Below are 26,263 nucleotides of genomic sequence, written 5' to 3'. Positions count from 1 at the left end.
TCCTTTTTGGCATGTGATCCCATTCCCCTTAATGCAGTAAGAATTTGCACAAGCAAATGTCTGCAGAGGGTTCAAGTTATATCTGAATGGGAGTGTTTGTCCTGGGATATTTCATTTTCCTGCATGGACTCAGTTAATGTTTCCCTTGGTATTACCAAAGTTTCCTTTAGATATTTTCATGTGTCCCTCCAAAAATACATGTTCATTTCCAATAGCAAAACAACATAAAGAAAGGTACCCAATTTAGCACTGATACAGATTCAAATTTGTTTAGTTCTGAATTGGCCAAACATACTCAAAAGAGTATTTAACAATTATGCACAGTATTATTAAACATAGATATTTTATTACAATCTTTCTCGCCACATATTGTAAATTAGGAGGCTTCAACAATCACCGTAACAAACCAGACAGACAATGAATTAACACTATCCAATCAGGGTACATATAAGGTTACTCTTAACAAGGCAGTATCTTTAGCTAATAATCTTGGTCCTCTTCTTTTAAAATATTGCGCTGATTACAGATTTCTTGCATTTTAATGCAATCTGGCAAATAAACATCTAAAACGTAAATCAATTTTAATATATAGTTATTAAAAGCATGTTAAAAGCAAGAGTGAATAAAATTCCACACATGACAGTTTCTACTTACTTGAACCAGGTAGCTTTATGCCCAAGAATATCAGAAAGAGATACAGGTACATAAAAGCTGAATTCAAGCTCAGAAGAGATTTCATTCTACATGAGTTTTGGTCCTGCTGATGGACTAACAAAATGTTCTGTGCAAATACGTATAACAAGACCTTGTTGCCCATTTACCTTTTTAAAAAAATGAAAAAACAGCTTTAGCAGGAGGGAAATTTTGAGTGCAGGAATATCTGATGATGCTTAATCCTTCTATTGCCCTGCTCAAAATTCTCCCTCTGGAAGCCATTTTGATTTTTTTGAAAATAATAAGATCCAGACCATGTTACATTTATTTGCATGTGACCATTAGCTCCTTACGTTCCACAAGGAATTAAAACCATAATAATCAGTATAGCTGCACAGATAACTTCAAGATCTTTACAAAAATATCATTAAACAAATGATCTACAATATATGACAATGCTAGCTTTCCATTTTGTTAAGATGATCATAAAAACTGCTTCAATATATACTTAATGCAGAGCTATCAGCCAAGTTGTTTATGCCTGTACTAAATTGTTTTAATTCATCAGTTTCATTTTGAGCCCAGTCCTAGCCAGGCAAGGCCTATCTTGTACCCGGAGGTCGGTGGAAAGAAGTAGGCTATATCCTATGGTTGATTCAGTTCTCTGAAGTACAAATGGCTTCAGAATCTGACTCAGCCATTTTCCCTCCCTCTCCACTCTATTCCCTGCAAAAGCACAAATATTTACATACTTGGGCAGATGAGAGGACCTTGGATGGAGGACCATGGGGAGGCTGCCTCATAGATAGATCTGTAAATAGGACATGACCCCTATGAGATGCTTGTTCCTTTATACTAACATGCCCAAATACTATGTTGGTACAGAAATAAACATGTTTGTTAGATTCTTGTTTCTACTTTTTAAAATCCTTTGAAACCATGTGTGTGTTAGTGTGACAGGACTGAGCTAAGTTTATGCAGAGTATTACTTAAATATGTACCTAAAATATTCAGATTTAAGTGCAGCACAATGTGTATTAGAAAAACAGCCTTCAAAACCATAGCAATAACAAACTCATCCACTATAAAGAAGGCATTCCTTAATGATTATCCTCTTACAGTGCTATCATAAGTAGAGTTACATCTTTCTATGTCAATAGGCTTATGAGGGTGTAGCTCTGATTAGAATGGCATAAGAACATTGATTCAGATTCTAAAGCAGTGATGAACATCAGTCACCAATGCTGGACTTGTAACGATGGTGATTTGTATTATTTCTTATAAGCACAATTTTACTTCTCCTTTTTAAAAACGTGGAACTTGTTTGCATTGTGCAGCTAGTTAAGTTAGAAGGTGATCTGTGACTTGCATTTCACTGGAGCATTACATTGCAGTCTACCCGGATTCCTTGCTCTCCTTGTCATAGTGGCTTGCTACTGTTCCATAGCAAAGGCATTTAGGAAGGTGTGTGTGTGTGTGTGTGTGTGTATAAATTCTACATTAAGCAAAAATTCACCTAAATTAAAAAGAAAATCACTACCGAAAGCACTTACTCTAATTTATCAATGGAAAACAATTTCCACCTTTCAATTCCAGTTGATATACATCTCTCCCAATACCCAAACATAAAGAAGGCTATTTTGCCACATCTTAATCCATCAGTAGTTGAGTTCAAATGAGATCTCAGATTTTTTTTCCTTTACAAGAGGTGAAGAATCTGAATATCATATAGAATTTCCTACATCCTATTACTACTACTTTGTTGATGCTATGCCATCAACCAAGTACCAGGATGAATCATGAGTTTCCAACTCTCCACAGATTGCTCGTGATATCAATATGAAATGTCATAAATGAAATAAAACTTTTTATCCTTGGAATATTCAATTCTGACATTCAGTGATCAGCAAGAAGGGTTATATTGATCTCCACTTTAGAAATAAAATTTCTCTGTTTCTTCCTTGAGGTTGTATTGAAACCTCTGCTAGTGCAACCGGAACATGGGCCAGTAATTTCAATTGATTCTGTTCTCCAGTGGCAGCCCTGCATGCCAACTTGGTGTTGTGGCTAAGAGCAGCAGTCTCTAATCTGGAGAACCAAGTTTGATTCCTCACTCTTCCACATACAGTCAGCTGGATGACTTGGTGCCAGTCATAATTCTCTCAGAGCTCTCTCATCCTTACCTACCTCACAGGGTGTGTGTTGTGGGGAGAGGAAGGGTAGGCTGTTCAAGCCACTTTGAGACTACTTTAGGCAGGAAACAGCAGGGTACAAAATAGTAGTTCTTCTTTCTGGGAATCCTCTGGACCACACAAAATTGGTTTTAAGGAAGAGGTAGGAAGGCCCCATTCCAAAAGCAGAAATCCTTCAGTGGCATTTTGATGGATCCTACCTTGGATATTTTTTTACTTAATAGTGGCATACCTCAAAGCTAAACAAATGAAGATGTGGTCAGGGTGTATATACCACTGAGAAGAGGGCCCAAAAAGTCAATGGTTTTAATATTGCTGCAGTGGCTCCACAAGGCTCGTCTCGCTCTCTCAGTGTGAAAAGGGCTGGGATCTCATGCAAAAGGAGACGGCTGTGCCACTAACATTCTTACCGCTAACATTATTTCATGGCAGTGGTGAAGATTAGGCAGTAGCACTACAGTTCGGTGCTTGAATATAGCGAATTTTCTATATATCAGTGAAAAGGACTTTTAAAATGTTCAGAGTATGTCAGAAATGACAGACATTCATTAGTGGGAAACAGCTGGGGAGGTGTTTGTTGTTGTTATATATATTTAAAGGTATATTTAAAAGCTATTTCTCTTTGATTTGCTAAAAAACTGCCTATAGCTCACTTCAGACCTGCTAAAATCAGAATGGGGAGGGTAAAGGGCAGCAGTTGTAAACGCCAGTATGAATGGCAAACTGCAAAAAGTAGTGTTAGTTCCATGTAAGGCAGGATCATGTGTAAAAATATACTTACATTCCTGGTTCTGTTAAAAGAAGCCCATGTGTTAGTTCCTAGATAACTGGTCCATTTGGGACACCTTCAGGTGGTATATGGAAGAATGGGGAGATAATGCCCAAGTCTTTTCATCCTTTTGTGAGTTCTAATCCAACTGAAAACTCTCCTAAGGTGAGAGAATCTACTCAAGTGTTCTCTCCTCCTAGTTCTGTGCAATGCTGAAGCCACCTCCATAATTGGATGAATTAAATTATGCTACTGTCTCCAAAGCCAATTATGCTATAAAAAACTTGAAGAAGTCAAATCAGCTTCAAAACCATGTAGAGGTGGCTGAGAATAAGATAACAGGAAGGCACACAAGGGATGCAGTCGTTCAAAATATTTCTCAGGCAGTTTCAGACAGCTTGTGTTGCAAAGCCGCAGACCGAATTGGTAATGGACTGGTAGACAAAGTTCCCCCCTGCTGCCTCTGCACTCGCCTATGGCTGAAGTTTCTGTGAGAAATGTTTTTCTGTATTAAAAACACTTAGCAGACATTACATTGCTCTGTCTCTGATACAACTGGGAGAACTGTTTGTTTGGCAAAGATCGTACCGAGATGGTTTACTATCAAGTTTTGTGAAAGTTAGAAACTGGAGGGTTTTTAAGAAGTGATTATTGGAAGTGTCAACATTCTAGGAAGAATCTACAGGATAGTCAAAGGTGCTTCAAGACCCACAAATGGTTCCACCTGACTTCAGAAGGTCTCTGGAGAAATGGCACGTATATTTTCTAAATAAATAATAAGCCCAGTAATGGCAGAATATATTTGGCAGGAGCCCTATCTTAAGACAGTCTAATAAAAGAGAAAAGAATGGTAAGGAGAACAGTCTGACTTTTCCCCTCAAGGAAGAACATTGTTTACAAATGTGTTGCAGAGTGCTATGGTCTCTAAGGAGGGTTTGCTTTGATAAATACCCTGTTGTACCCCAAGGAAGAAGTCATGAGGAATAACACAAATGTCAAATTATCCATTTTATGAAAAATACAGCCTGAATGAGAATGAAATTGGAAAGGCAGGATTAAGTTTCAAAATAAATAGAGCAGAGTCCTGAGACATACTATTAGCAATGGAAAGGCATTGTTATTATGATAACTTTAAAGGGATTATTGCATGTTATAAAATCCGTGCTTGTTTTTGAGCATATTTAATCTTCACAGAAGTGCATAGATTAAGTTCCTTTAAGAGCGAAGTTTAAAAATAAGTGCTTAAAATCTACAAAGAGAGATATGTTATATTTTGACAGTAGATCTACTCAGGTATGGCAGATAAATTTAGATGTAATCCCTCAAAACTATTGTGGTGTAACCAATATTAATTTCTACTATGTTTGCATGAGATTCCTGCGCAAAATTTCTTGAAAAGGCATGAAGATTGTGCAACAGTAATGGTTGGTGTGTTGTGCCTTTGGTGGAAGTATGCATCAGGACTTACTGAATATATGGTTCTTTATTATTTATATATTATATTTGCATGAAGCAGGAGAACACTCTATAGGTTTGTCTTCATCCATGGTCATGAACAGTGACTTGGTTCCAACTAACAACAGACTTTCACTCTCCTCATAGCCTTAATAGATATACTGGGATATTCACGTTTTATACTAAGTACTGGCTAAGGGAATTTACAGTTTACAGGTCTTTTGATAAAACTGAGACAAGCAATATTCTGTCAGAGGTAGAATCATTTCCTTTACTCAACTTCATTCCTTTCTAGAGAAATCAAAGGGGGAAAAAGGTGGCATGGGATAATTTTGGTTTCTTGAGATTAAAGGATTAGCACCTCTGGGCAGTGGAATCTTGCATTTATTGAGACGGGAAATGGGAACAGGTCTCAGAAATATGGTGGTGTAATAATAAGGCCTGTGCAGAGTAGCTAAAAGCAAATCATCTTCAAACCCCACCTTGTCCTTCCCCTGAATCTCCCTCTCTATTGTATTCCAGAGTGGATGAGGTACTGAACATTGCAATAGGCTACCAAACCTCTTTACATAAGGGAAAAGGCAACCGACTGAATTGGCACAGTATATACACTCCAGCCAATCATTCCACTGACAAATGCATTCTGAAAGTCTTTGGCAAGGCAGGAAACTTTGTTCTCCCATGTCCAGGATTCATAACATGTCTGACGTAATCTGACAGCCATTTTGATACCTGGGAGGGATTTGGAATATACCTAACTTTTTTTTCTTCTTAATCTGAGCATGGCCAGCATATGTGCTTGGTAGTGGATATCATCTATGCTGGGCACTATTTCATGGAAGTCAGGTTTCTGTCACAAATCTAAGGCAAACATTACAATTTACAGGAAAGAAAATGAGGACATCAATAACATTGTGCGTTGTTAGGAGAAATACAACCTTTATAACACAGTAGCGGTTATTATTATCTCTGGATTTTCTATGTCCTTTTTGCTTTGGACTATCCTCAGTTCCAGCTGGGCTGAATTGGGCCTGTTTCCTTCTCCAGCTTGTTCTTTAAAATAAAAATGGGGGAGGGGGAGACAAAGACACTGAACTGCTATGGATGTTTACATTTAGCATGACCAGCATAGAAGAAAAACACATCCCTCTCACTCTTAATGCTATTGTAATGTTTTGCACTATCTGCTGTTATTCATGGACTGAGACAAGGAGTCTAAACTACATTTCAACTACAGAATGGTAGCTCTACAATTCTACAATAGTTTAAAGGGTATAAACAATATGAAAGACCAATAAAAAAATCTTCAGTCCCCACAAGATCTCAATCATGTCCATGCAGAGTGTGCACAGAATGGGTTCTTCTTGAATATAAAAACTAACTTTATAGAGATTCATTTCCATCCTGCACCAGCCTGGTAATAGCTGCACAGTTTTGGCAAACAGACAGAAATCTAAAATCAGTACGAGGTCACCATGACACACTCTGTTTCTTCTAAATAGGATCATTTCTGCAGAAAGGAGACACAGTCATTTTACATAGACATATCTAGAGGCATACAATTGGTTACTTCAATTATGAACTGGCTACTTCAGATATGAACTGTAAACAGTTTGTGATTTATGGCTGAACTGGACAATGAGCCATTATGTCAGTTCATATAAGTTTGTGAGCCATTTAAAGCTTAAACTGCTGCTCTCTGCTCCCCATAGCTTTTTGCAGGGAGCAGAAAGCAGGAGTTTCCAAACAGGGAAGAAGCAGGGACTGGTGCAGTACCAGCACTTTGGCTCCTGCTCCTGCTCCTCAGGCAAAGTATTTATCACTAGTGATAAATGTCAAGTTCTGCATTTAGGTAGGAAGATCAAATGTATCATTACAGGATGGAGGACCTGCCTTTGCAGTAGTACGTGCAAAAAGGATCTGGGGGTCTTAGTAGACAATACACTGAATATCAGTGTGACTCAGTGGCTAAAAGGCAAATGGGATTTTGGGCCGTATCAAAAGAAGTATAGTGTCCAGATCACACAAGGTGATGGTACCGCTTTACTCTGCTCTTGTTAGACCTCACTGGAGTACTGTGTTCAGTTGTGGGCACCATGTAGACATGTAGGATGTAGACACACTGAAGTGTGTCAGAGAAGGTAATGAAAATGGTGAGGGGTTTAGAGACCAAGATGTATGAGGAAAGGTTGAGGGAGCTTGGTCTGTTTCGCCTGGAGAGAAGATGACTAGGAGGTGGTATGATACCATCTTCAAGTACTTGAAGGGCTGTCACATAGATGGAGAACAGTTGTTTTCTGTGGCCCCAGAACCAACAGGATCAAATTAATTCAAAATAATTTTTGGCTAAACATCCAGAAAAAGTTCCTGACTGTTAGAGTGGTTCCTCAGTGGAACAGGCTTCCTAGAGAGGTGGTGGGTTCTCCTTCTTTGGAAGTTTTTAAGCAGAGGCTAGATAGTCATCTGACAGAAATGCTAATTCTGTTAACTTAGGCAGATTGTAAGTGGTGGGTGGGCAGAAGGGATTGTGTCTGAGCTTGGCTCTTGTCGCCGTTTCATGCATGCCCAGGGAAATGCTGATTGCCACTTTGGGGTCAGAAGACAAAAATCCTCTAGACCAGACTGACCAGGGATTCTGTTTTTTGGGAGGGGGCATCATCTGGACATGGAATTGGGGTAACTGTGGGTAGGCAGGTAGTTGTGGATTTCCTCAATTCTGCAGAGAGTTTTGACTAGATGACCCTGGAGGTCCCTTACAACTCTATGATTCTATGGGTCACACTGCCTGGACATTTGACATCTGTCTGTCTACCTCCATGCCACTCTTCCCATCTGTCTGTCCTTTATCCTTCTGCTCAGTGGGGAGGGGTAGTAGTTCCTAACCTGCCCTTTGTGGGTCAAATAGCCAGTTTTCCACCCCTGACATCTCCCACATGTGGTAAGGAAGGTAAATGCTGCTGTGCTGTGAGAAATGTTGTCAATGCTTCTACTATTTGGAGGAAATTGTTCCCCTTCAATTTTTTCAAGTTTTTGTATTCTTCTGCAAATTTGCACAAATGTCTCTTTACTCCATCTCCCCAATCTGAAGATTTAAGTATCCACGGAGCTATGCTAAAACTCAGATGTACTGATTTCAGCAATGACTAGAACAATTACTGTTTTCAAAACTAATTAGAAAACAATAATTACCGGTAAGAAAGTTTCTATGTTATCAAATGTATTATCCGATATCAAACAGAAGTAGGAAGAAATGTTTGGATGATTACTGCAAAATCCTCTTTGGCAAAGAGTTTCTAGTATTTCAAACTGCTGATTCAGTGAGTATCAATGTAAAAGAAAATGCTCTCTATCTATCATATGACTGAAATAGGAAAGAAATTGTCATAGACCACTCTGGTTCACTATGGGAAGAGGAATCCTCATCAGAGGACGAGAAGAACCCATCCCCAAGTCTGCCTTGGCAGAACGTCCCTGTGAATCCAGTGTCTTAGTGCTTCCTCAAAGGGACCCTGAGTTAGCACCAGTGCTGCCCTCTGAGCCAGCAGGACCCTCAATCCAGGAGGTTCCATAATCGACCCACCCATAGTCTCTTGAAGGGCTCCAGGAGCAAATAAGGTAACAGGCAAGGGCTAGGGATGCCAACCTCCAGGTGGGACCTGGGGACCCCCTAGAATTACAGCTCATCTCCAGCCTACAGAGATCAGTTCCCCTATAGAAAACAGATACTTTGGAGGGAGGACTCTATGTATTCTCCAGACTCCATCCGAAATCTCCAGGAGTTTCCAACCTGGAGCTGGCAACCCTATCCCAACTCCTTGCACTTGTTTGGGCCTTGCATTTGGATCATGTTATCAGACCCTGAACTCGGATGTTGGACCATGACTTGAGAACCCCTGCTATAAGACCTAGTTGTTGCTGGAACTTGCCTCGCACCTGTTGGCCAGGACGGGAACTTGAAAAGAAAAAACCTGGAAAATACTTTAAAATTAAGAGAAGAAAACATAATACACAGTTTGTCCTTAAGACAGGCAAAGAAAATGTTGAAGTGGCTACCATTTAGAATACCTACTAGTCAAATGGTGGTTCCCAGCCCAAGGGAGGTTCGCCTGGCCTCGACCAGGGCCAGGGCCTTTTTGGTTCTGGCCCCAACCTTGTGGAATCAGCTCCTTGTAAGAGTGGAATACTCTGCAGGAACTATCTAGGTTCCAGAGTCTGCAAGAGGGAGTTCTTCCGCCAGGGGTTTGGTTGAGGTCAGAGCAAGGAAGATTTAGGGCCCCTTCATAGTTAGCTTCATCCACACAGCAGGCGCCCAGACCCTTGAGGTGCTGGGTGGGCGGGTGTGGTGGGAGGTCGGGGTTTTTAGCTTGCCACTAGTTATTGTAGGTTTTTATATTGTTTTACTTTTTATGTGTTTTTTTATTACTGTAACCTGCCACAAGATGATTTCTTATAGCAGCAGGAAACAAATCCAAATAATAAATAAATAATAAATAAATGCAGTTGAATTAGCCATTGTGCTTCTCCCAAGACTACAATAATACTGGGGGAGGGGGAATCCTCACCATGTCAAGAATAGAGGCAGCTTAGTTGGGTTTATTAATGATGACGACAAGAGCAATGAAAGACTGTGCACCGCAACGGCAGGGAATCGGTAATTTCAAAATGTGAATGGCTTACCTTTTGCGCTTGTGATGGTCCTCTGCAAAACATGCTGCATGGCTGATACTGTCTTTTCACATGCCACCTGCAATTGGCAGGAAAATATTTCAGATCTACTAGCATTTCATTCACTCTGGCCATTAATAATATCATTTTATTTACATTTAAAACACTGATGAGAAATACAAGTTAAAGAGCTGGTCTCTACATATCACTTGCCTACAACAGACATACGAATTTAAATGGAATTTCACTATAGATATTGCATAACATTCACTACAAGCAAATTCCTTTGATTTTTTGATTATACCTAAAAATGAAGGGGGCAGAATAGTAAAGGGAGCAATTATCATTCTGTATTACAGCATCAGATCTCAACCAGTGTGGGGTAGTGGTCAGAGTGCTGGATTAGGATCTGGAAGATCCAGGTTCAAATAACACACTGCCCAGGAAACTCACTGGGTGACCGTGGGCCAAGCAAACGCTCACAGCCTAACCTACCTCAGATGCTCTTTGTAAGGGTAAAATGGAGGATAGGAGAATGAAGTAAACCACTTTGGATCTCCATTGGGGAGAATGGTAGGGTGTAAAAAAAGTAAAACAAAACCATTACTTTTATAGTCTTTTTTGTTTTTTTTTAACTTGTGTCCAATGTTTCGAAAGGTTACAGGCAGTATAGCAGGGCTGAAATTGCCATATAGTAAAACAGTGCCATGAATGGCAGTGACATTAAGCACAAAGTAATAGTTTCCCTGTAAATAATCCTTTAGAAACAAAACTGGTTCTACTTTCACTATATAAAAATGATTTAACAATGAATGAAAGAACAACATCTTAGGCTATGTAAAACAATAACACAGTGTTCTGCTTTTGTACTGGTTGCTGACACATTCCCTCTTTTCTCCTTACATTTAGTTCCAAGCTATCTGGGTTGTAAGAATTTGCAGCAGAGGGGAGAACATTTGCAGCAGAGGGGAGACACCAGGAGAACTGTGTTTGTACCTTAAGATTGTCTGGATGTTTGTGTGTCCAGGCCAGGAGCATGGCGGCAAACAGGTCCCCTGTTCCAACGAAGACAGCATCTACTTTAGGAGACTCCATTCGGATTCTCTGTGTCACTGTGGTGCCATTTGCTGTAGCTGTTCAGGGAGACATATTTATTCTTAAGGAGAGTCGAGAAACAGGAACTTCTGGTTAATTTGGGGGTGGATTAGGCACTTAGCTTACAGGGCAAATTTTCAGAGAGCCACCGGCATGGAAGATGTTTGGCAGCCAGCAGGAGTCAAGCCCAATCCTTCCACTAGCACTGCCGGGGCCACTCAGTTCAGACCTGGCCAGTGATGTCTTGCTGGCTCACCCACTGCCTCTCTTCCTCTGGCACCGAGCAGGAGAAAACATTTTGCCTTCCGAGTCCACTCAGGTCAGTAAGATAGCACTCGTGTGAGAAACACTGGCAGCTCACCCCAGTGCTGTGCTTTCAAATATCACTCCAGATTTATCTCAGGCCTAAATCTGAAGTACCCTTGGGAGAATCCTGAGCAGTACTGCATATTGCAATTCTGTGAAAAACATTGTATAGGGCTTGAATTTTAGCTTCCTTAGAACCTTAAGAACAAAATAAGAGCTCTACTGGATCATACCAGTGGCTCATCTAGTTCAGTACCCTGTCTCATCCAGTGGCAAACCAATTCCTCTTCATGGCCATCAACAGGGCATAGAAGCCAAAATATTGCCTCCTGGCTCTGGGATTCAGAGGATTAGTACCTCTGAATGTGAAAGTTACCATGATTAGTAGCTATTGATAGACATATCCTTCAAGAATTTATTTAATCCCCCCTTAAAGTTGTTTATTCCTGTGGCCATCGCTACATCCTCTGGCAGTGAATTCCACATTGTCAACTTTCTCCAATTCACACATAATTTTATAAACTTTTCTAAACTGAAAAGTCCCAGACTCTTCCCTAGAAGAGTTCTCTTTTCAGAATAGCATGTTTCTCTGCCATATCTAATGACATCTCAAAAGCCAGAGCTTTGATTCAGCAAGATTTCCTCCACCAGGCATTTGGTTGAGAGGTCAATCAGAACCAACACCTTCCACTGGCCCCCTGAAAGTCACCGCCAATTCATCAACCCCACCTTGTCCTTCCCCTGAATCTCCCTCTCTATTGTATGAAAGTCACCGCCAATTCATCAACCCATGGGGCTGTCAGTATGCTGTAGTTTGAATTACTGTTCTCTCGATTGTTCTACTGTTCTATCATATTGTTCTATTGTTATTACTGTACTGCTACCATTTATACCTAATGAGTTATCTGTACTGTTCCCTGTTCCACTAAGCTTTACGTAAACCGCCCTGAGCCTCAGGAGACGGCAGTATATAAATATAATTAATAAATATAAATAATTATCTAAAATTAAGTTTTACAATAATTAAAAGCATAGTTAAGACTGCCTACCTCACAGTTTTTAATTACTGAGAGTCGGTCCAAGTTCTGATTGGTGAAAGAAGGCGAGTTGTCATGCAGGGAGGCCAGCATCTTCATGATGTTATTTCCTGCCTCAACCATACGTGTGGCAAAACAGCTCTGTCTTGTAGGCTCTCTGGAACCGTAAGGTCCCAAAGGGCCCTCATCTTACTAGGGGGAGCATTCCACCAGGCCAGTGCTGGGACCCTGAGCAGATTTTTATGGCTCAATCTTAGCACTCTTTTAGGGGTAGAATGGAGTATTAACTATTTTAAAGGAACAGTAGGAAGAAAGGTGCTGGAGAAGACTCTTGCGAGTCCCTTGGACTGCAAGGCGAACAAACCGGTCAGTCCTAGAGGAGATCAACCCTGACTGCTCTTTAGAAGGCCAGATCCTGAAGATGAAACTCAAATACTTTGGCCACCTCATGAGAAGGAAGGACTCCCTGGAGAAGAGCCTAATGCTGGGAGCGATCGAGGGCAAAAGAAGAAGGGGACGACAGAGAATGAGGTGGCTGGATGGAGTCACTGAAGCAGTAGGTGCAAACTTAAATGGACTCCGGGGAATGGTAGAGGACAGGAAGGCCTGGAGGATCATTGTCCATGGGGTCGCGATGGGTCGGACACGACTTTGCACATAACAACAACAACAAAGGAAGAAAGGAGAGTGCTACAGATAACAAGGAAAATTCTCTACTCATAATCCATCAAGCATGGCGGCTTCATGATTCCCATTGATTTGAGAGGAATTTGCACATGAACAAAGAAAGGATGATTTGGGAAGAATGCAGTTATTCTTAGTGGACATAAAAGTTTAAACCAACCATGACTTACTTCTCCTTTGGCTTCCTAATGCTATCAGGTAATCATTTCCTGAAGGTGACTGAAGGTCTGAGCTGGTGATTACTACAGTCTCTGGTCCCATATTATGCAGTATATCCATTACCTTCCCATAGATGAAAAGAAATAAATAGAACTAGTTACTATGCATGTGTCTGGGTTGATGACAATAAGTTAGCAATTTATTAACCCATCAAGTAGCAAAAAGACAAATTAACCCGGACTTCTTCCCATTAATGACTAAAAGACTCTACAATTAGCAATGTAATACAACAGGGACATTTCCTACTGACTCTTGGAGCCTCTTAACAGGTAGAATAAAAATGAAAGATGGCTGTAACAAGCTGGCAGTTCTTCCTGCTGCTGGAGAGAAATGTAGTCCTTGGACAACTGTTATTCTTGGCACGAAGATGTCCATCAGGAGAGAGCAATAGCCATGTGTCAACAAAGGGACTCCATACAAATTTGTATATAACTTTGTTCTGTTTCAATAAAATATTTAATAAAATAAATAAAATATTTAAAACAAAACAAAACAAAAGAACTCCAGAAATCAATTGCATTAATTAGATTACATGAATTGTTGGGGTATCTGCATACCTACAACCAGTAATCGAATCTCCAGACTTTGTGTAAAGGGCCTGATGACAGTGGGACTTCCCACCATGGGACATACAACTGAACATAGAATTGTGTCATGTTACAATCCCTTGGACTGCAAGGCGAACAAACCAGTCAGTCCTAGCGGAGATCAGCCATGCCTGCTCCTTAGAAGGCCAGATCCTGAAGATGAAACTCAAATACTTTGGCCACCTCATGAGAAGGAAGGTCTCCCTGGAGAAGAGCCTAATGCTGGGAGCGATTGAGGGCAAAAGAAGAAGGGGACGACAGAGAATGAGGTGGCTGGATGGAGTCACTGAAGCAGTAGGTGCAAACTTAAATGGACTCCGGGGAATGGTAGAGGACAGGAAGGCCTGGAAGATCATTGTCCATGGGGTCACGATGGGTCGGACACGACTTCGCACCTAACAACAACAACGATCACACAACCATGAATGTAGTTCTCTGTCACACTATTAAAATAATAATAATACCATGCTATCCTACAATGGGAAAACTGCAATTCATTATTATAATTTTTACATTTGCACATTTAAATGTATAGAAGTATTTTGTAACTACCACATTAGCATTTTAGTAGCATCAGCCTCTCTGCCCAATAGCTTAATCAGCCCCATCTTGGACTATAGCCTGGTTCTTTCATCATGGATCAAGAGCCTCATTCACCAACCCCACTATCATACACTGACAAAACCATCTTCTCTGAGGGGGAGGGGTATTAAGTAAGCACTGAAAACCATGGACTCCGTGAATGATATTTCTTTAATGTAGTACAAAGCAGTGGCAGCTGGCGAAGGCACAAATAATGAGTGGTTCTTATGGATGTTGCATGAATGTCCTGAGTGTGAAGAGTCACAGACTTATAGAGTTGGAAGGGATATCCGGGGTCATTTAGTCCAACTCCCCACACAGTGCAGGAATTCCCAACTACCTGACAGAAATTTCATGTCCAAGTGATCCCCCCCCTCCCCCAAATCTCCAGAATCCAGCCTGGCTTGGAGGAAATTCACCTACCATCCCACAACGGCAATTAGCAATTCCCTGGGTATGCAAGGAAGGACTACAAGAGACGAACACCGACACATCCCTTCCTGCCCGCCCACTCACAATCTGCCTAAGTTCATAAAATCAGCATTTCTGTCAAATGACTAACTAGCCTCTGCTTAAAAACTTCCGAAGGAGAACCCACCATCTCCCGAGGAACTGCTCTGTGAGGAACAGTCAGGAATTTCATCTTGAAGATGAAGTAGTAACAGAAGCTAAAGGTCCGCTGTGAGAACCAACTGGGACCTCAGAGACTAGTACACTATATACACTACTAGATTTCCTTAGTGAAATGCTTTAGAACGTCTGGTCTATACAGTTGGCACTACGGCAAAGTTGAAGTGCTCTATGATAGCTGAAAAGTCCAGTGACACCCTAAGACAAAGTTTAAATCTGGGTATAAGCTTTCGTGGGCATGCACACTTCTACCCACCTGAATCCAGCTTTATGGTAGCTGCTAAAGGAGAAATATCATAATACTCCCATGCAGACACAAGGGGGCAGTACTGTGTAGTAATACACCACTTGGGATTTTGAATAAACTTTTGTTGTCTTAAAGGTGCTATTGAACTCAAATTTTATTACACCACTTTTGAGTTATTTTCCTTCAGTGAAGAACATGTGCCTCTGTGACAGACAGTGTAAGCTTTTCTAATGTAAGGTATTTTCACCCCCATCCCCATGGACAATCTAAATCTTTACATAAATATTTACATAAGCTTCATTCCCAGTTCACCAATCACCCATCAGAGTATTCAAGAAGGCAAGCAGGCTCATGTCCTGTGAGAACTGTGCGGAAGCACCAAATTGTATGATTCAACCTCTCTATGGCCTTGCATGCCATTCAGGCAATTAAAAATGGGGGGGAGAGATAATCAGGCACAATGATGCAAATGGAAGGGCTGAATCAATAGTAAATTCTGCGTAATTCCTGGCAGACCACAAGTCCATCACGCAATTTCCCCTTTGGCCACAGAGGTGACCACAGGAGCATTTAAATGAAGTTTAGGGACAAAACCCCATTTAGTGATATACAAACATTTGGTATCCAGGTCACCTACCTCTATAGCATCTTTTTCAGTGCGTATCTTTCTGCCAGTGAGTAATCTACAAAGGAGGAGATAATATTTTACAAGTGCCTGTTTGTAATATAAATTTCTGTTCTGCTTTTCATTGTTTGATGAAGTCATTGTCAAAGGACTTTACTTAGCATCATTCACTTCTGTGGATAAAGGTAAAGATACTTCACTTCCTGAATCTAATCCTCCTCCTGCTAACCTGGTCTTCCAACGTAATTGGCAAATGTAAAGACCCTGTTCAGTTTCCTTTAACCTGAACATAAATATCAAGGGTCTGCAGAACTGGTGCAACTTCTTTCACTTTCCCAGACTCCTGAGTAACTATGAAGCCCCAGTGGAATACAGTTTTAGGCCCTTCTTAATCACCCCTTATGGCAGTGTCTCAAGTCCAGTACTTGGCTGCTTTGTATGTCATCCTCTATACTAGTTTGATGGTTAGAGAGTTTGAGGACTACCCTGAAACAATGGAGAGAGGACAAATGCTTGTGTAAACATCCATCCATCCATCTATCTATCCATCTATCCATCGATCTTCTATCACTATCCCACCCCTCTCCAGACTTGTGGCAGCTTACAATAATAAAAACTTAATACATTAATAAAACCTCCAACAAACCCTCCAAGATTGGCAGCCAAAATACCCTCTAACCTCCTGAGCAGACTAACTTGGGGTGGGGTGCAAAGCTGTAAATGTCCAGCCTGAAAAGGGGTTTGTAGTAGGGATGGGCGCTTTGGCTTGACTCAGCCGCCTCGGCAATCCCCAAAGCCTGAGGCAGTGTGTAGGAGGCCAGCGCCACAGCGCAGAGAGGAGGGGTGGCAGCATGCTGAGGTGCTGGCCTCCTACACACTGCCTCAGGCCTTGGGGATCGCTGGGCCGGCTGAGGCAAAGCACACATCCCTAGTTTGTAGTTTGTAATGAAACATTTTAAGTATTTCTGCTGAAATGGTGATCAATGGGTATACAGGGCAATACAACAGGTCAAATTAACAATAAAGTTCCTAAAATAATAATAATAATGCCTAAACCATCAAAACTTCAAATAGCCAAAGGCAGAGGAATATATTGTAAACAGCATTCCTTTCTGTCAGTGGACAGTAGCTTTCCATTAAAGGTTCTGAAATTACAGAAACAATTTGCACCAAAATGTTATTTAAGCCTACAGTTCTTAAGTGATATACATATAGTTTAAAGGTAAAGGTATCCCCTGTGGAAGCACCGAGTCATTTCTGACCCTTGGGGTGACGCCCTCTAGCGTTTTCATGGCAGACTCAATATGGGGTGCCTTCCCCAGTCATTACAGTTTACCCCCCAGCAAGCTGGATACATATAGCTTAATAAGACTCATACATTTCAAACTCTATTAAGGCATCTCCTAGTTCTCCTTAGCACCAGGTCTCTAAGCAGAAGACTACCTAGCTTTTATAGAAGATCAGAGCAAAGCAGCTAAAAACCAGGGAATGTTATGGTAGCTCTAGCTTACATCTAAGTAGATAAGTTAATAACATCAAGAGAGGGCAAGCAGGCAGGTGAGCATGCAGAGAAGCCAGAGGGCAGAAGAGGAGACAGCAAAAGAGGTCAAAGAATGTGAGTATCGAGGAGTTCAGGTCCAATAGGGTAATTCATCAACCCTTGATCCAGAGGCTGTAAACAAGCTAATCTGACACAAAGCATTAGGCTGCCATGTCTATCACAATCTAATTTATAAGAAATGAAAGTCTGAAGTATTTGATTATCCAGTTGCCTGTTCGGATGGCAAAAGGTGTTCTGAGATGTGGAACGGAAATCAAGGACATGAACCAAGCAATTTCTGATTGATGACCTGTATCATTTATGACCACATGAGGGTGGGGAATAAATATGAACCTTTTAAGCAAACAAGCTGAAAAAACTGCAGAAAGGCCATGCATCTTTAAGTACACAGTAAATACTTAAACAAATTATTAAATTTATATTTCCCCCTGTCTCAAGTGACTCAAGGTGGATCACATCATTAAAAAAAATTCATACAATATAAAATAACATTTAAAATCTGGTTTAGATTAAAATTCAGAATACAGCCTATATTGATGTTGGCCATAAAATCCTAGTCCAGGGAAGGGTATGATGTAGATTTGCAGACTAATTGGCTGGCTGATGCAGGTTTAGAGATCTTCTGCATATATTTTTATAAGTAAAATATTGAAACCCTAATATATTTTCTAGAATGTAAGAGATCTCCAACACCCATTCATTACTATTTTTTAAATTATCAAAAGGCAATTTTTCTCACTGAGGAGGAATGACACAGTTTGTTTTTATCCTTTAAATCTTCAAAAAATATATGAGAAAATAGTACTTACTCAGCCTCCACCTGATTAGGTGTTATTATATCTGCTACAGGCACAACTTTGTCTCTGTAAACTGGAAGGAGATCTTTTGGAACATACTATAAAAATAAGGAAAATGGATATTTTCTTTAGAAAGTTAAAGTGATTGATTGAATCATTTCAAAAAGTCTAGAAATGCATAAGCTTACAAGGCAGGGAGAGAGCCATAAGCATTACTGTACGTGGAGATCTCTGGAACAGGTAATATCCTAATTTAGTGCATGCTAATCTTGAACACTGACAATCTCTAGATGGCTGCCCACAAACAGATCTCTATCTTCAAGTTTTGAGCATCCATTTATTGATATATCTGATTTTATGAACATTCACAACATTTATCTGGGGTTGCTAAATATCACATGCAACTATCTAGGAACAAAACTTTGAGCACACCCACACGAGCTGAATCCAGACAAGCAGAAATAACTGCTCTTTTTGTACATGACTTTTAAATAGCATCCGTTTCTGGGGTCCAGGGAGAAGTCCATCTGGAAGTATGTTCCATAAAATACAAAATTGTGCCATCAGAAGGGAATATTAACACTTACTGTTCACACATGGATCAGCAGGGGGTTTGGGCAGGCCAGCCACCAGCAAAAAATATCAAACTAGCATAGGAACAAAAGGAAGGGATCTCTCACTCAAAAGCCATTTCCTGCCTTGCGATCTCATGCTCCAGGATGGGGCTCCACACACTCCCTCAGATCTCCAGGGATGCCATTATAGTCACGTAGAGGATAAACCCCCAAAGCTAGTCCCCAACACAGAAGGCCCCTTTAACATAAGAATAAATAGATGCTCACAGCGGGGTGGGTGGGAAGAATGTGTGCCTGAACAAGGACAACTCAATCAACAACAGTTGCAGGTAAGTACAACCCTATAATAATTGAATGATAGAATCACAGAGGAGCCAGGCTAGAGCAGTTAGAGCATAGAGATCTCCAGATGCCCTATAGAAGGTCCCAATCTAAGGGCAGGTGTAAGAACCTGCCTTTTGATCTCTGTTGGAGTACCTGAAACCATATCTGTCTGGGTCACAATACAATCACCAATATGCAAAGGGGAATGTCCTGTACAACCCTGGCTACTGCCCTTTCTATCAGAGGAAGGGGAGGGAAGCAGTACAGTAGAAAGTGATTCCACTGGATCTGAAAAGTATCTCCTAGAGACAGAGGATCTTTTCCTGCTCTTGAGCAAAACTGGAAGATCTTCAAATTGTCCCTTGTGGCAAATGTCCACTTCCGGAAAACCCCAACGTTGAAAAATGGGGGTTAGGAATCAAAGTCATAATGACCATTTGTGGTGATTTTCTGTCAGTCTGCCATGGTATTCAGAACACCAGCAATATGCATGGGTGTAGGGTCACCCATTTCTTTTGTGCCCAAACTCAAATCCTCGGAGCCTCCTAGCACAGGTGTAATGAGGATGTCCTACTCTGTCTGTTCACGTACAACAAGGCTGTCATCTTGTCCAGCGGTCCCCAACCCCTGGTCCAGAGACTGGTACCGGGCCATGGATCAGTCAGCACCGGGCCACAGCTCCTCCTCATCCTCCTCCCCGGCTGCTGCCTCGGGGGCTGCCGTGTCACTCTGCCGCGGGCTCACCTTTGGTGCTCTCCAGCGGCTGCCGTGGCTGGGGCTCCCCCTCAACATGGCACCCCCCAGCAGGTGGCGGGAAACCAAGTGGAGCAGGGGCTCAGGCGGCAGCAACGTCCCTCGGCAAAAGACTACCCCCCCCCCGGGCCTCAGTAAAATTGTCAAGCATTGACCGGTCCCCGGTGATAAAAAGGTTGGGGACCACTGATGTTGTCTGTTTGAATCAAGATATTCTTTCCTCAATAAGTATATCTACAAAGGAGTTAAGGGCATTCAGCATTGCTCTGAGTTCTAACACATTAATATGCAAAGAAGACTCTCTGCTACTCCAAATTCTGTACACATACTCACTCTGACAATAAGCCCCTCACCCTGACAGGGAAGCATCAGTGGTCAGTACCATTTGCATGAACACTTTAAGAAGATTATCCTCTAAAGTCCATCATACAAGGTCTATTAAAACAAATCTAGCAATCGAGAAGCAATACTTTTGTGAGTGGATGGAGAGGTTGAACACCTGAATAAACCAATTTTGTAGGGGATGCATCTTCAAGCAGGCATCTGGAATTATGAATACTTTTCAGGCAATTAAGGCCATGAACCTTTGCATATGGACAGCACTCTGTTGTCTGTAAGCTATGAAAGTTTGTGCACATTCCAGTAAGCTATGAAACTTTGTGAAAGTTCTTTGATCCTGAGACGCTCACAGGCAAAAAAAACCTGAGCCTGTATGGCATTAATAGTTGCATCAAAACAATCCACCCATTGCACCAGTTCTAGGTGAGATTTTTTCCAGTTAACATGAAGGCCCAAATTTTAACAGGTTTACAGGGCCAGAGTAAGGTGGTCTCACAATGTATCTGGATCTGGGACAGTGAACAGCCAGTCATCCAGGAAAGGGTAAACTGAACAATCTGGGATCTCAAATGAGCCACAACCACTGCCATGCACTTTGTAAATACCCTAAGAGCAATGGATAACCCAAATAAGATTACATTATATTCCTATGGTATACCTTCTGCTACAAACGTGAGGTTCTTTCTATGGTCTTTGTGAACAGGAATATGAAAACAGACATATTACAAGTCTAAGACTGTAAACCACACTCCAGGAGTCAGTAAACAGGAAATTGATTGCAATGAGATCATCTTAAAGATTTGGACCCTCAGGAATAAAAACTCATAAGGTCCAAAATGGGTCTCTTTCCACCATCTCATTTTGGCACCTTGAAAAATCTCAAATAGTATCCTATAGGAGACTCAGTGCAAGATAAACCATGAACAGCATTTTTATTTAATAACTTGTAAATAAGCCCGCTGCGCCTGAAATACAGCGGGCGCTAGCCGGGCTGTGGAGGTCAGCAGCACGGCTCTCAGGGGCTAGGCCTCGGACCCAAGGCCGGGCGTGGGGCGCTCAGTGAGATGGCGTGAGTGGTGGGCAGGGGCCGGCGCTCCGCGGCCTACCTGGAGCTCCTTTCCTTGGCGATGCGGCGTGGCGGCTGGCAGTGGGGGGTGGCCGGCGTAGAAGGCAGGAGACAGCAGCCGGCGCGAGGCGGGAGTGCACCGTGGAGCAGGCGCCGCGGCAGGCACCATGGCCGGTGGCACCGGGTCCAACAGCGGCCTGGGTAGCTGGTTGCGGCAGGCTTGGTCGGGGCCGCGGCCGGTGGCACCAGACGAAGCGTTGGCGGGCGGTGGCGTCCGTGCAAGTCCTGGGGCGATCTCCGTTGGGTGTGGCCAGGGTGGGCCGTGGCCCGCGGCAACGGCGCTGTTCCAGGAAGCGGCCGTGAGTGGTGGTGCGGCCTGTTGCCATGTGGGCAGGTCGGCGGGGAGGCCCCGGCAGTCGCGCGCAGCGTCGTCAGGGTGGGAATCGGCCGGGCCAATCGCGGCTGCCGATTGGTCCGGCCGATGGTCTGTCCGGAGGAAGGGGCCAATCGGCACCCTTCCTCATGCCGGACAGAGCCCGCCCCAACTCCTCCCCCTAAGCCCTTACGGCTTTATTTAGTCTGTGTTAAGATAGTTCAAGTTCCCCATGTAACTCGGGAAATATATTATCAATAGCTTCATTAAAATGCTGCAGTGGAGGCAGAGTTTCAAACTCTAACAAATAACCATGTTCAACTATAGTTAACACCCAATTGCCAGAAGTAATTGCCTTCCAAAAAGGCAGAAACCTGGATAACCCCTTCACAACATTGGATTGAATAGGTTGTCAAGGGACTCCATAAGAAATTAGGTTTAGAAGCCCGTGTGCTTTCCTTAGAGCCATGTAACTGGTGATGATTTGACCATGGTTTTGAGGGTGGTCTGCATTTACCTGGCTGCCTGCCCTGAGGATACGGCTGGTGCTGGTAAGACTGGTGATAGTAAGGATGATACATCTGCTGGAACAGAGGCTGAAACCAAGGCTTGAATTGAGCGAAGGAGTGGATGGGACTCTAAAAGATCATGCTATCTGCTTGATTTTCTTAATCAGATGGAGGAACTCACTGGTTTTGGAAGGAAAAAGTGAAGCTCCTTCAAAGGGGAGATCTTCCATATGGACTCAAGTCTCCGGGGGGGAGTGCCAATATCCTCAATCAGGCAGGGTTACTGCCAAAGCTAAAGTCCTCGCTGAAGTATCTGTCACATGCTTTCCTGCATTAAGCTGCTGTTTAGACAGGCAGAGTCCTCTGTTTGCAACCTTTGCCAATGATCTTTGATCCTTGGGAAGCTGATATAGATAAGATGCAAGTCTCTCCCAGAAAAACAACTGGCATTTGATTCAATGAGGATGGAACAAATCTCCTTGCTCAACGTGTTGATCTTCCTCCCCTTCTTATCAGCAGGAAATGACTGGGCTCCTGTCATATATTTATCCTGCATCTCCTCAGCGATGATCGAAGATACAAGTGGGCGTGAGGAAAAGGCAGGGATAACTGTCATGTAGCACCTTATACATGCTCTTGACTGAGGTAGGTATCCACGGCTGGAACCGAGGCAGGGCTGGCCCAAAGACTGGAAGTCATGTATACAATCCTTTCGATAAGAGGAAAAGTCACAGAGGTCTGCCCAGAATCTAAACTCTGGGTCTGGTATCGATTGGAGTCACCTTCATATCAAGCGTTGATGCCATCCTTGTCATTTGCTTTGCATATAGATGAATATCCCCCGTAGAAGACACCTGTCCTGACTCATCAGTGTCTAGATCTGGAACCAGTTGTGAGGCTGCCTCAGAAGCCAAAACTAATTGTTTATTGTCTTTCTCAGGGAACTGGAACTGTCTCGGGTAATTAGAGCAATACAAAGGGGTGTGCGGTCCTCCAGCCCAAGATAAAATCCAATCTGGTAGTGGCTCCGATGGAACTGACTATCCCATTCTGAGGACTCCATGGCAGACCAGTTCCACTTCCCTTGGTTCTGAGTCAGGGGGGTACAAAGCCTGCATGGGTGCTATTTCACGCAGCATGGGTGATCTAGTTGCTGCAGCATAATTTGTAAATGGGGTTCAAGGAGTTCCTTGTGCTGCTGGACCCTGCTTGGAGGAATGTTGTTTGGGAAATGCCTAGAGGCTTGGACTTAAGACTTGTATTTGGACTTCTGACTCTGTATTTTCTTATAAAAAACTGGATTTCCTAAGTATTACACAAACACTGAGGAGAGCTAGTTCAATGCATTCTTCTTCATCGGTGGCAAAGGGAGAACAGAGGGAGTGTGCGAAGCCCTGCTCTGGAGCACATGACAGCAAGGTGGGAAATGGCTACAGAGGGAGGGGCTCCTTCCTTCTGTTGTTATGCTAGCTGGATATTTTTCACCAGTGGCTGGCCTCCACAAGACAATGATGATGAACAAAGATCTTGGACTGGCATGGCAAAAAATGCCTATATCTCTTAGCTTGTGGAATTATTTAGTCCACCTAGTTGAGTTCAGTCCAGCATACTTCAGAGTTGTGGAAAGCCAACATTGTTTCTACTGAAAACTGATAACAATTTATTGAGTGGACAACTGAACATGAGTGGACAACTGAAGAAATATACTTTTTCTTCCTAAGAAAGACCCTTAGTACAGGGCCAAATATGATTTGCTATGGTTTCCTTGACATAACATTGTTATAAAGATGGAATTACTAACCATATAGCCTTCTCCATCCCTTGTGTCACCCATCACAGGATCACACACTGCATGAGAAAATTAATTTTTAAAAGATGTGGAAAAGTAATATCGCCACAAGAAATTTTTTTAAAAACTGAACAATCAACAAAGTCTAACATGGCTAAGCTTCGCTTTAAACTTACACTGCAGTTACAGCAAGTTATTATGGCCTTAAGTTGCTGATCTATGCAAGACAGCAATTCTGTAAAGAGTAAGCAGGCAAAAAAATGAGACTGTGGATTTGTTCTATGCTGTCAGTAGGGTTACCAGGTCCTGTTTGGCCATGGGTGGGGGATGAGGGGGTAGAATTACCAGATCCAGGTTGGGAAGTGCCTGGAAATTTGGGGGTGGAGTTTAGGGTGGACAGTGAACTCAATGGGGTGCAATGTCATAGAGTCCACCCTCCAAAGCATCCATTTTCTCCTAGGGAACTAATCTCTGTAGTCTGGAGATGAGCTGTAATTCCGGTGGAATCTCCAGGCCCCAGCGGAAGGCTGACACCCCTAGCTGTCAAGTAAATGCTTCTCAAATTGAGACTGAGAAAGACATTCACATCCTGAAAAACTAACGTTCATCTGTATTGTATCAAGATCTCAGGTAGAAGTTCCTGAGTAACTAGGCAATACTTCAAAAGTAACTAAAACAAAACATCCCTAATTCAAATTCTATCCAGTAACTCCCCCCCCCCCCCATTGTTGCCTTCTTGACATCAGAGCACCTAAGTAGCGAGTGGATAACTGCCAAGTCCCACTAAGACATCAGAGAGCGTAGTCTTCTCCTATGGCCAGACAGCACAACACAATCCATGAACGACATAATTATTAGTACTATTTTACTATCATTATAGCACTGCTGGCAAATTTATCTGGAGTACCTGTATGTGTTAGTGTGTGCCATTTATTAAGACCATTTGAGCTTGCCTTCCTCCCCAAAAGATCTTAAGGCAGGTTGGAATTGTGACAGTGTCATTAATATCAACATCATCCAAAGCATTTTGTAATCTCTCTTTCAACAGTATCAAGAAACCTCTGCCCTTCTGAAACCTTAGAGATGATTGGGAGGGCATCCAATTCAGTAATTTAAATTGAATCAATTATTCCTCAGAAACTTACCATATACCAGACTGGAGTTCTGTTGCTTTAGCTCTTTGACAATATCAACCACCATTTCAAGGAATGATTTATCTCTTGTGTAGCCTTTGAAAATATGAAGAGGAAAATTACATTTGGAGAAAAAAATCCTCTATATGGTTAAGGTGCTTTTCCTCCCAATATTCTGAGGCCAAAACAGAAATCTGGACATACTGAACCAGCCCATTTTAGCATTTCCTATGATCACAAAGCACATGTCAACGAGCAACTACTCAGCTCACATCAAAAAGACTTGCTTTGGCTTGCCAAACTATCTTCATGCCTATTAAATCCATGGATTCAGAAACCAGGACACTGGGAGTTCATTTCAGCTCTTTATTGTGATCTCAGCTAAAAGGTACAAGAGGGCAAAACCGATCTGCAAAACCCACAGAAACCTACAACTTATATACACAAAGGAACAAAAGGATATTCCCACCAGCACATGCTGTTGACCAGTTTCACTTTAAACTGATGTGATCCAACCATGCACTGGCCAATTGCATACTCAGGATTATGATTCTTTCTCAGACCTCAAGCTCAGTCCTCAGCAGGTCTGCAGACACAACAATGCCTGCCCCAAATATTTCAGATGATCAGCTTGGGTTCCGTCTGAGCTTGGAAAACAAGGGGCTGCCTAGTGACAGAGCCTCCTTTGAACTGACCCTTTGCTGTATGGAAGCTAGGACGAGCTCATTAGTATTATTAGCTTATTTGCACAGACACATGAAAGTGTTTTCAGACCTAAAAAGAAGAGGTTTTCATACCAATTTCTTTCACATCTTTTGAAAACTAAATCAAAATTCTACTCCAAACCCCACCGCAATCCTCCAAGTTGACTTCCCATTCACCAAATCCCTTTTTTGATGGAAAGCCAGTTCATTCCTCCCCTCCAAGTTTCGTGACCAGCTTAAAGTCAGTTAATGTACTAAATACTGAATTGTTCATTTCCATGTGTCAATCAGCCATCACCAATTAAGCACAACAGTTGGCAAGTTTACCTTCCTCCTGTTTCTGAGCTTGCTTGGAATTTGTATGAATGACAGATAATGGTAAATGATATCTATGTGCAGCAAACATCCAATTTTTGCAGAAAAGTAATGCCAGGAAGGGGGGTGGCTGTACACTGTGTCCAACAGAGCAGTATTCAGCATTCCGACAAAGAGTTGGTTCAGAGATTCAGCATGGGTAGCCATGCTGGTCTCAAGCAGCAGAACAAATTTATAGTCTAGTGGCAACTTTAAGACCAACAAAGATAATTCAAAAT

At 42.2% G+C, this 26,263-nt stretch overlaps 1 protein-coding gene across 2 annotated transcripts in view; it reads right to left on the bottom strand.

Annotated features, from left to right (window-relative positions):
* Positions 1 to 255: 255 nt before the first annotated feature.
* PDXK (pyridoxal kinase) overlaps positions 256 to 26,263 on the bottom strand; it is a 61,646-nt gene continuing 35,638 nt past the window's right edge. The window contains exons 4-12 of one of the 2 annotated variants that reach the window (XM_077342831.1): positions 24,979 to 25,062; positions 23,846 to 23,892; positions 18,118 to 18,203; positions 15,760 to 15,805; positions 13,028 to 13,139; positions 10,732 to 10,868; positions 9,748 to 9,814; positions 6,009 to 6,123; positions 256 to 1,465 (exon numbers count right to left, since the gene is read on the bottom strand). In XM_077342831.1, coding sequence (XP_077198946.1) covers positions 6,011 to 6,123; positions 9,748 to 9,814; positions 10,732 to 10,868; positions 13,028 to 13,139; positions 15,760 to 15,805; positions 18,118 to 18,203; positions 23,846 to 23,892; positions 24,979 to 25,062 — 692 coding nt within the window. In that variant the 3' untranslated portion in view covers positions 256 to 1,465; positions 6,009 to 6,010. Of the gene's footprint in view, positions 6,124 to 9,747; positions 9,815 to 10,731; positions 10,869 to 13,027; positions 13,140 to 15,759; positions 15,806 to 18,117; positions 18,204 to 23,845; positions 23,893 to 24,978; positions 25,063 to 26,263 lie in introns of both variants that reach the window. The other variant, XM_077342832.1, reaches the window with a different exon arrangement.

This window comes from Paroedura picta, chromosome 6, assembly GCF_049243985.1.
Source record: "Paroedura picta isolate Pp20150507F chromosome 6, Ppicta_v3.0, whole genome shotgun sequence".
Lineage (NCBI taxonomy): Eukaryota > Metazoa > Chordata > Lepidosauria > Squamata > Gekkonidae > Paroedura > Paroedura picta.
Note: the sequence above shows the minus strand (reverse complement) of the source record. Positions and strands in the feature narration are given on the sequence as shown.